Source organism: Haplochromis burtoni, unplaced genomic scaffold (genome assembly GCF_018398535.1).
Source record: "Haplochromis burtoni strain Fernald_Lab_line unplaced genomic scaffold, NCSU_Asbu1 Contig_45, whole genome shotgun sequence".
NCBI lineage: Eukaryota > Metazoa > Chordata > Actinopteri > Cichliformes > Cichlidae > Haplochromis > Haplochromis burtoni.
The window spans coordinates 2,600,207-2,611,358 of NW_024582406.1; the positions used below are offsets into that span (position 1 = coordinate 2,600,207).

The 11,152-nt window shown below is 38.4% G+C and overlaps 1 protein-coding gene across 2 annotated transcripts in view; it reads right to left on the reverse strand.

The window, feature by feature from the left end:
- The window catches only part of pdxdc1 (pyridoxal-dependent decarboxylase domain containing 1), a 37,169-nt gene that overhangs the window by 3,267 nt on the left and 22,750 nt on the right, over nt 1-11,152 (reverse strand). For both annotated transcript variants that reach the window (XM_005926762.3, XM_005926764.3), the window contains 7 exons: nt 7,957-8,062; nt 7,344-7,518; nt 5,252-5,370; nt 5,025-5,146; nt 2,834-2,926; nt 1,589-1,685; nt 1,090-1,188 (listed from right to left, as the gene is read on the reverse strand). In XM_005926762.3, the coding sequence (XP_005926824.1) occupies nt 1,090-1,188; nt 1,589-1,685; nt 2,834-2,926; nt 5,025-5,146; nt 5,252-5,370; nt 7,344-7,518; nt 7,957-8,062 (811 nt within the window). The remainder of the gene's footprint in view (nt 1-1,089; nt 1,189-1,588; nt 1,686-2,833; nt 2,927-5,024; nt 5,147-5,251; nt 5,371-7,343; nt 7,519-7,956; nt 8,063-11,152) is intronic.

Below are 11,152 nucleotides of genomic sequence, written 5' to 3' on the forward strand. Positions count from 1 at the left end.
TAAAGTGTTCTCCCTCAGACAGACCAGCATGTTTATAGACCTCTCTATTTACAGTCTGACACTGAGATGATTTCATGGGAAAACAACCCTGTGAATGTCACATATAACTAAAAAAAAAAAAAGGTTTTCTCCTTGTCCTGACAGTTCAATTCAATTCAATTTTACTTATATAGCGCCAAATCACAACAAAAGTCGCCTCAAGGCGCTTCATAGATACAGAGAAAAACCCAACTATCATATGACCCCCTATGAGCAAGCACTTTGACGACAGTGGGAAGGAAAAACTCCCTTTTAACAGGAAGAAACCTCAGGCAGAACCAGGCTCAGGGAGGGGCGGCCATCTGCTGCGACCGGTTGGGGTGAGAGAAGGAAGACAGGATAAAAGACATGCTGTAAGTGCAGACTGAAACCCAGCTCTGTATGTTTACTCTCTATGCAAGTGGTCAGAAACGGGTTTCCAGGAATCTGAAAATTGCACCTGACCTGGAAGTAATCCAGATGCATATGCACACAACCTTGAAATAGAGACGGTCCATATTTAAGTTTTAATAGGCAATGTCTCTAAACTTTGTTACACCTTGTATTGGCAAGAAGACCAATAACATACTGAATCTGTAAAGTAGCTTTGTATGATTGAAAAGAATCATTTTTATCTTACACTGCTAGCTTCACAGAGGACAAAGCAAGGCCTGGTTTTAGCACCTTCTTCGTTTAAGTGAACTTTCTTCTAAATTACTGCCTCTGCAAGCAGACTCGAACATCACAGGGGTGAGGCTCCTGGATCAGAAACGGCCAAATAAAGGTCCCTCTCTTTTTGACTCCGCTAGCTTTGAGAGTGGAAAAAACATAAATAAACTTGGCGTCTAGAGCAGTCTGAAGCTGAACTTTAGTCACACAGTGATGATTTATGCATAGTCAAATAAGGACAAGCAGAACAGGTTACCTTAAACTTGAGCAAGAAAGCTGACAACAGGAAATGATAAGTTAATTATTATGTGGTGGTTAGTGTAGACATATTGCACAAAGTGCTTTTATTGGCGATCTGCTATTGCCAGAGTGAGTGTGAGTGAAAGGCAGGAACTATCTTACCTGGCAGTTTCTTTGATGAAGAAATGGGAGTGTCCTGCAGGGATGGCCTGTCAGCTTGGGCTTTGGTGGAGTAAGTCACTTCTGTGGAATCCAGAGAACCTAAAAACACCCAAGTCATTAACCAACTCATGCTCTGTATGTTACAGATACTGTAGATTTGCTATATTTAAACTCAATTAGTTTTTATATGTAATCAGTGACTCAAATACTTGAAGGACCTGGAACAGGAATAACTGTTGACAGAATACGTCGACTAAAACAGCAAGTCAAAGAAACGTGGTGGGTGTTAGCAAATTAAATTCAAGCTGTAAAGTTTTTAAAAGAGAAAATGTAACTCTCTCAAAAGCTCTTCTTCTAAATTCAGTCTGAAACTAAGAAACATTCAATGAAGAACCTGAGAACAAAGTATTCCACTTTACCTACATAAACATGTGGTTGAAACAAGAATAGCTTTGTGGGTTACACAGAATGAGTCTGTCCTAACAGAGAAATGGACTACCTGCTGCAAGACTGAATGTCCGTCCCTTTATGGAGCTTTGGATCGGAGAGAACCAGTTTAACACAGAGCCAACCACAGGAAGCTGTCTCAGCATTCCCTAGAATACACAGCAGGAGTTACAATTCATCATTTCAACACACAACTCAGTCTAGGCACACTCCCATTTATTCATCTGTACTGGAACACACAGTGAAGCAGTGAGCAAATCTTTCAAAAGTGTATACAAGCACCAGAACATGTGCTTTTCTCTCTGAAGCTATTAATCTGAAGACAAAAAGAAAGTTGCTACTTCCAACACAGAGAACATTTAATTCCAACCGTTGGATAGAGACTGAATGGAGTTCAGAGCTGATTGTCTTGATTTCTGTTTTTTTTTCCCTTTGGGAGGCTCTTGAGAAGTTTTTAAGTAATACTTTTTTTGTTTTAAATAGTAAAACTGCAAAAAAAACTTCTCAACATCACAGGTACAAATTTTAGTGACCATTAAGTTATGTATGGGCAACAAGGATTGAACTTGACTTGTGAAACAAATGCAAATGGAAAATTCAACATCGCTTTCACATTTCTTTAACCATTCCCATGAGTTTAATAGGAATAGTGATTGGGCTTTGTCTCTGTGTACCTGCAAGTTGATGCATCTTTCCAAATCTCAGCGGAGACTTGATATCGGCCACACAGTGTAAAGGAATCCATCACATAGAAACTTGTGGTTTTATTTTAAATTGGTTTCACAGTGAAATAAATTGTACTGATTATTCTGAGGTTCCTGACAAACTTAAAATTGAGATCTTTTTGCCTTATTGGAACAACTGAACAAACACTATTTGTTCCCATCTTTGCAGTTTGGAGGAAAGTGGAATTTACATTTTGATATATAGGTGTTATCACAGTTGATGGATTACCCTTTTACCCCCTTGGTGATGTGGACATTCATGGGAAATGCCTAGAGTAGTAACATGCCCTACACCCATCTTGGTTGAAACAAAAGGCACTGCTTCTACAATGACTTCACTATACCCCTGTTTTCAGATTAATGTAAGCAGTTACACTAACACAGACAGAGAACAGGAGGAGACAAAAAGCATCTCTATGTTTGAAGCTTATCATTCATTTCAGACCCTGAAAGTCAGCTTACGCTGGGCTCACCAGTTTTGGTACTTGTATCTACTTGTGAATGATTTAACCTATGATCTTAAGTTACTTACTCCACTACAAACATGCACGCGCACACACGCACACACCCACCTCTTCCACGAGTTTCTCCTCATTAGCCTTTTGCAGCTGCAGCTCTGCCTCCAGGATGCCTTTCCTCACCACCTCTGTCATGTTCTGCAGCAACTAAGCAGAAAAGAATCACTGCTTTATAAACGTAAATGTCATTAATGAAGAATCAGCCAAACCTGGAGTTCAACTCGTACCAGACATTTTGACATGTTTTTATAAAAGTATTAGCAATAAATAACCATTCATAAATTCCAGATGACAGTTTCCCTAGGCAACAATCTTATTAACTTTGAATGTAGCTCTAACTTAAGTAAATTAATTTTTGAATTCTTGGATATTTATATCACCTAGGGCTGTTCGATGTAACGATATATATCGGATGACGATATAAAACGTCTATCGTTTCATTTTACGCTACTGTTTGTTTCGTGGTGTCGCAAAATAAACTGTTTACGGCAATATTTTTTTTCATCGTTTTGATGGTCACTGTAGTGGCTATATTAATTTCTTAAAGTTCTCTCTTTCTCTTATATTTAATATAACCACACTACAGACGGACAAGAGCTTGTTTTTATGGGTTGTCGTTAGCAACAACGACGTTAACACCACCGCATGTCCGCTTGTTTATTTTCCACATAAACCTTAAAGAATAAAGCTCAAGATCCTGTTGAGAATTTTCAAAATAAACGGAATCACGTGAAAAAGTATGCAGAGTATTGGCGGATGAGAAGCCAAAAAAAAGAAAAAAGAAAAAAAAGAAAAAGAGTCGTCAGGTGCTAAAAAATAAACCTTAGACTCAAATGTTAGAACAGGCTGTGTAATAAATACTAAGTGTAATAAGCGGCCGTAACCTATGTCTAAAAATGTATAGTTTCATGCATCGGTTAAAACACTCGACTCCAGGTACACGACGCCCAGCTGGAAACACTTCACCTACCCGAGATTCACAGAATTTACAGAAAATATTACATTTTTTGTGATTTATATTGTTATCGGGACGATAGATGTTTTATATCGGGATATGAGATTTTGGTCATATCGCACAGCCCTAATATCACATCAGCCTAAACTGTCTACGATAAGGTTGAGCGATATGTAAAATTTTTCCAACTGACATTCATCAGTCCAATAAATGATAGGGTCATGCAGGTGACTTTCTGATAGGCGGAGCAATGTAATCATGCACAGACTGATTTGCGTGTTTAGAACACAGAACAAGTCCAAACATAGAGGAACTAGCTGCCAAAAAATACAAAGCACCAATTTGGGATTTCCTTGGCTTTAAACCAGATGAAAGAGGTAAACCCAAGGATGTAAGGCGTGTGCCACTTTGGTACAGTTGGATATAAAATTTGACAACGAAAAAAGCCTGCACCTGCTGCATTATATGCACTATTAATATCGATAAAGGGAGATGAAAAATACTGATGAAGAATAGAGATGGAGTGTTGTCAGAACACTGGTTAAGTTTATTAAATTCACTCAGTTAAGTGATTTCTCATATATGCTAATCTGTGCAGATGGTAAGAGCACACAAGCTAGTTTACCCTCAAAGACCAGAGGTCTATTCACACATGCATGTGCAAAGCCCCAGAAAAAAGCTGCCGGCTTCTCAGCTTGCCCAGCTGAAATCATTGTTAACAGGAGACAGACAAAAGAAGTGCAGCTTTCAGTGACAACAGCCAAGAAGATGGCAGTAATGTAAAGGATGGATGCAAACAGGCGAGGGTTTCGTGAAACCGCTTTCTCAGATCAAAAGCAAGAGATCACTTTATTTCAGTGAATTTGTCACTTTTTAGATTTGTCACTTCATTAAGTCAAGTATCATTAGCCAAATGCTCCTTCAGTTCCCAAAAGCAAACAAGTAGAGAGTTACAACAGAGATAAAAATGGTTCAGATTTTTTCAAATCTATTAAAATCAGTGAACAAAAAGTAATGCAAATAAAAAGATATAACACTGCTATAAACTTCAGATATAAAATAAGGCAGAAATATCAGAGATGTTTAGATGGTTAGTCAGTTTGTGTTAGTTGACAAACAATAGTGTGCTACCTTATAGCTAGCTGCAGATCTATGGTTAAGCTAATGTAAACAGATTAGCAGCTTTGCCAACAATACAGCAACAACTGAATCAGAACTGGGAACAAGTTATTAACTGCAAAGGCCATCTAAAGATTTTCAAATATTCTGCAAACTGAAAGCAGGACTTACCTTCCCGCTCTCCTCTATGTCCCTGCCCAGGGCAGCTATTGTATCCACCAGGTCTGAAACATCAACATCATCTGTCACCATTCCCACAAAAATGCAGCCCTGCTCTGTCACGAACTCAGGGCCTGAGAAATGAAACAAACAGAAACAGAGGAAAGAACAAAAGAAATGGTTAAAACAGTGTTTTGTTTTGTTTTCCAAAAGCCTCTCAGATAAGTAGAGGTACCCACCAGTGGAAAACAGGATGTCAGTGTCAAGGTCTTGCAGTTTCTTGAGTAGCTCAGTGTTAATTTTCTCCTGCTCCTGCTTCTTCCTGTCCTCATCCATTCCATTAGCCTGCATCTCATACCTGAACATCACAGCATCAATCACATCCACAAGTGTGAAAACTACTGAAAACAAACAGATTTCTGTCTTTTTGTCTTTAGCAGTATTCTCAAATGATCACAAGCAATTTGAGAACACTGCTAAAGACCAAAAGACAGAAATTAAATATGCAACATTGATAGTTTCTCTTAGAGTGATGATAATTTAACTAATTAAACAGATAAAGGCATTAGTTATGTGACACTGAGCTTCCTTCCTTCTCATGTCTGCTATGCTAGTGCTATGGAACAACATCAAATTAGGACATGATAAGATGAAGGAATTTTAATAAATATGGTTGTCTGGCTTCATCCATCGATATCCATTGATCAGTGCAAAGAAATGCCCACCACAGAGTTCCTTGGGCTCGATGCTCAGCTTTCTACCTTGATGGCAATAGACCTTAACTGCATACATGTGTCCCTTTCTTTACTATGTCCAGTCAGAGTGTGACCAACTTTGGCAGACTAATATCACTAACTTTAATTGATTTTGACATTAGCCATTTGCTTCTTTATCAGTATTGAGATTTGTAACAGCTGATTAAGGAAAATTTGAAAATAAAGTGGAAATGGAAGAACACCCCTTATCCATGTCATGAGTGTTGATATTGCATGGTTTTCCCATCGAGGGTACTCTCCAACTTCACTGTTGGCAGAACAGCTCTTTGGATTGGCACAAACACTACAACCAATCTGAGCAGAGTTGGGGGGAGTGTAAAAAATAAATAACTACACACAACAAATGTATTTACTTTGTGTGTCTGAAAGCAAAAAAAGACAATATATCACCAAACATCAGTATTGTATTGGAATGGGTCTTACAAATGCTGTATCAGCCAGTCTCTACAAGTCATTAAATTACGGTTGTGGACTTCAGTCAAGTTCCTACAAGGACTAACAAATCATCTCACCTTGTCACTTACTAGTCAATGGAAACTGAGCCATGTATAAAATAACAAACATATGCACTGTCTTGATACAACTAAGATATACAGGCTGTGAAAACGTTTTTCCAGATTTCTCATTTTTTTGTGTATTTGTCATACTTACATGTTTCAGATCAATAAAAAGATGTTCATATCAAACAATGATAACTTGAGTTAATACAAAATGCAGTTTTTAAATAATGGTTTCAATTATTAAACAACAGAATCCAAATCTACTTGGCCTTCTGTGAAAAAATAACTGCCTCCTGAACCTGATAACTGGTTGTCAGGCTTTTGACATCCTGGATAAGTCGTCGATGCGCTCGTGGGATGATTCGCACGATGTGTTGTTATTTTGAGATTTTAGTCTTTTTACACAGGGCAAGGGCCAATAAAGGAAATCATCATTTAAAAACGATATTTTGTATTTACTCAGGTTATCTTTCTCTAATATAATCATTTAAATATATTATGTGCTTTTTATATAGCACTGTATAAATCATTTTACGTCTTTGTTTTGATCCTTTACATTACCCATTTCCAAAATAAAATGTATACACTTATATATTATAAATAATAATGTAGTATCGGTTTGTCAATACCCAATTCATGCAGGACACTCATGTGCAGAAAGGGCTTCCTACTTTCCATTACAGTAAAAAGACTGTGCTATATATGCCAATGATTTTATTCTGTATAATGGCTTGTGCATTCAATTGCAACAGTTTCTAGATGGGAAGATTTGTAAAAGAAAACACACACACACACAGACACACACAAGCAATTACTATAAGAAATCAACTTAAACAGATAAACAGAAACAAAAAATTGTCTACATTTCTTCAAATTTATATTAATGTGAACATGATATGAGGATGCAGGTAACAACAGTACAGTACTTCAAACCCAAAACTAATGAAGTTTCCAGTACAGTTCAGACAAAGACGCTATTATTACTACTACTGATTAATAAATATGCAAATAACATATTTAGTAAAGAACTTCATGTAAGCTGCATGCACCCTTACCGGACAACTCCCAGTCCAGGCCAGGCGAACTCGTTTATGTATCTGAGTGAGGGTGAACGTTTGTGTGTTTCCTCTCTGAAGTCTTCTCTGAGGGACATTGTGGAGCTCATTACAAATACCAGCTCTGTCATTTTCTCCACAATGGACTCAACATCCTCTTCCCGGGTCCCCAGAACTGGAAGGGAATGAGAAGTGAGAGTTGCATGTCTCCTAACTACTCAGGTGGTTGTTATCTGCTGATCGAACAGTCAGTGAATCGAGCCCTACCCGATAAAAAGTGTTTAGGCATAGATAAAAGCATTGCATAAATATGTATTGTGTGTCACATTTTATGCTGCATGTGACATCATTCATCATGACCGGTTTGGTGGTGGGTCGGTGATGATCTGGGGAGGCACAGACTTCTACTGGATAGCAACAGCAGCCTGAACACCAACTATTACTATGTCCTTTTCATCAAATGATGTGGCATCCTTGGTACCCAGCCTGCATTTTCCCCCCACTGAGATCTGATGTGCTCTCTAATTGTTCTTCCCCCCCCTTTCCTTATTGAAGTGTATATTGTATATAAGTAAGAGCAGAATGTTGTGACGTGAACACAAGTTCATGTTACCTGCAGCTGTCAGGAGGGGACTGAAGCGTACGCAGGTGGCCTCGTCTTCAAGCTCCACCACATCTATTCCACTGGTGGGAACAAGTTCAGCCAGCTCTTCACCCAGCTACCCCAACAGAAAAAAAAATAGAAACAAAATACATATATATAATTCAGTTTGCTGAAGAAACAAAAAGGACAAGGGACCTTTGGGAAAAGGTTCAGTTTAGACAAGCTCACAATTTAAACAATGTAAACTGGTACAAAGACAAAATATCAAATGTAGAAATTAAAAAATCTTTTTCTTTTAAAAAAATGTTGCTAGACAATATTGCATATAAAACAAAAAAAGGCTGAGGCTCTAAAATTAGAAACATCCTGTCTCAGAGTGATGCTGAAAAACTATTTCATACATTTATTACTTCTAGGCTGGACTACTGTAATTCATTATTACTGGGCTGTTCTAATCTAAACCCCTGAAAAGCCTTCAAAATGCTGCTGTACTGTCAGGGCCTAGAAACAGAGAGCAGATTTCACCCATTTTGGCTGCTGGCTGAAAGTGAAGGTGGTTCTTGGGGTATATAAAAGTAGATTGGTTTTTTTCAGGACCCTCTTCTGTGGAACCAGCTCCCAGTTTGGATTTAGGAGACCATGTTTACTTTTAAGATTAGGCTTAAACTGTTTGTTCTTGATAAAGCTTATAGTTAGTGCTGGATCAGGTGGCCATGTATCCTCACTTATTTATGCTCCAACACACATAGGCTGCTGGGGACTTCCTGTGTCGCAGCAGATGGCTGTCCCTCCCTGAGCCTGGCTCTGCTTGGGATTTCATACTGTTAAAATCCAGTTTTTTCATTCCTAGTGTCAACAAGTGTTTGCCAATAGGGGCTCTTCTCACTTTTGGGGTTTTCTCTGTACTATTGTAAGGTCTTTACATTGCAATATAAAGCACCTTCAGGCGACTGTTGCCTGGTCTGATCAGTTTTAATTGTAAAAATCACAAATGATCGTGAGTAACTTGATCCTTGGCATCACTGATGGTATAAATACATTATAATAGTGTGTCAGCCATTTTTTGGCATGCTTTGATTACTAATGTGAGGCACAGTTGTGCCGTGTCCTCAAATCTCTCAGTGACCTTTCTGTGTGGAGTCGTGCGTTTCCTCTGTGCCTCCACAGGTTCCTTTGGCTTCCGTCCACCAGAGGTGGGAATTAACAAAGTACAAATACTTTGTTACGGTACTTAAGTAAAATTTTCAGGTATCTGTACTTACATGAGTAGTTTTTTTCTGACCACATTTTACTTTTGCTCCCTACATTTTTAAACAAATATCAGTACTTTCTACTCCGTAAAACAGACTCGCTACTTTTGGTTTGACACATTTTAGGGGAGTTAGTTTTTGTTGCCACACACCGGAACGACCTCGGGTGTCCATACATTGAGGTTGTGGTACTTTGGCATCTAGCGAGTCCTACTGAAGAGGAATGAGCATAAAGGTAATGACTTTTCTTTAAGTGTCAGATCATTTCAAATGCAATTTCTCTACAGCTCAACAAACATCAGCAAACGCACAAACTGTTTGTGTGCAGTTTGTCTGTGTTGCTGGCTAAAGGTCCAGCTGCTGTATTTCACAGGGAGAGAAAAGAAAGAGTCAACTTCTCTCAGATAAGAAAGACGGGACAGGAGAGAGCTTAGATTTAAAGGTAAGGCCTGCTCAGTGGGATTTGATAAACAGCACTTTTAAAGCTTACATGTGTGATGTTTACAGATATTTTATTTTGAAAAGGTCGAATGTAAGGCGGAAGGAAGTTAGTAGAAGAAAGAACGAAAAAATGTTATAGGAACAAGTTAGCGCTGCAGACTGTATTGCTGCTGCAAGCCTGAGAATTAAAGAATGGAACTGAGAAATACTGAAGGTGTCATCATTAATGCTTGAGGCATGCAAACATTACAACATGCAAGTCCTCATGTTTTAAAATCAGATACTGGGTTTGCACATGTGACATTTTCATATTGTGAAACATCCTGCAAAACAAAGTAAGCTATACTAACTGTGCTATTTAAGGTTGCATGAAAATACTTGCTTAATAATAGTTTAGTGCAGGATAAACAGTTTAGTTTGTTGTACTGTGATGCAAAAGCCCCCCGCAAAGAAACCCAGTGTGTGACTGGTGCACAGTGACTGTGGATTCATGGTCAGAGTTAGTTTACATCAAATGTAGCAGATTAATATGAATTTTAGCTGATGATCCTTAGATCCACTGACTGAATTCCACCTTGATACCAACTTCATACCATCTAGAAAAAAGCCATCATAAACAGTGTAGTGTCAGTGTAATGGATCTGCCAGGACAACTCATGAAACATCTGCTGATATGTTGTTGAATTAGGTCGTGAACATCCGCAAAGAGCACAGACTAATCTACTGGAGCTCACAACAGAAATGATTGTTAGTGATGATTCTTTTCCCCACACTGAGCCATTACAACCAGTTTTAGGGTTCCCCCAGTTCCTGAATCCACTTTAACCCCTGACTCTGTAAAGGCAAAGTGACCCTCTACAGTGTAGCAACAGAAAATAATATATTTTTGAAGTTAATATAGGAGAAGGTTCAGTTAGCTTTGCACGAATAGAAACCTCCCCCAAAGAGCTACTTTCTGACTTTGAGTATATTTCACACCCAGTACCTTTTTACTTTTACTTAAGTAAAGAAGTTCAATCACTAATTCAGCTTTTACTGGAGTAGTTTTTAACAGTAGTATTTGTACTTCTACTTAAGTACAGAATGTCCTTACTGTTGCCACCTCTGCCTTTCACTTTTGTTCTGGAATGTTAACTGGAGATTGTAAATTGACTGTGGATGTGAAGTAAATACAGTGCTCAAAGTGTGTAGCACTATATGAATATGTGGTTAAAATGTGACTTTAGGTAAGACAACTGAGCATTGTTTAAATGCACAGTCGTAGTCAATATGGGTATTGCCAAATTTGAGCGCTTCAGTGCTCGGGTAGAGTAGAAAAGTCCTATGTAAGAACCAGTCCATTTGCTCTTTACCATTTGTCCATCTGTTGATGACCACAGTGTCTTATGGGTTGTGTCAAAGCTCAAATCATCTGAAATTGGTTTCAAATATACAGGGAGTGCAGAATTATTAGGCAAATGAGTATTTTGTCCACATCATCCTCTTCATGCATGTTGTCTTACTCCAAGCTGTAT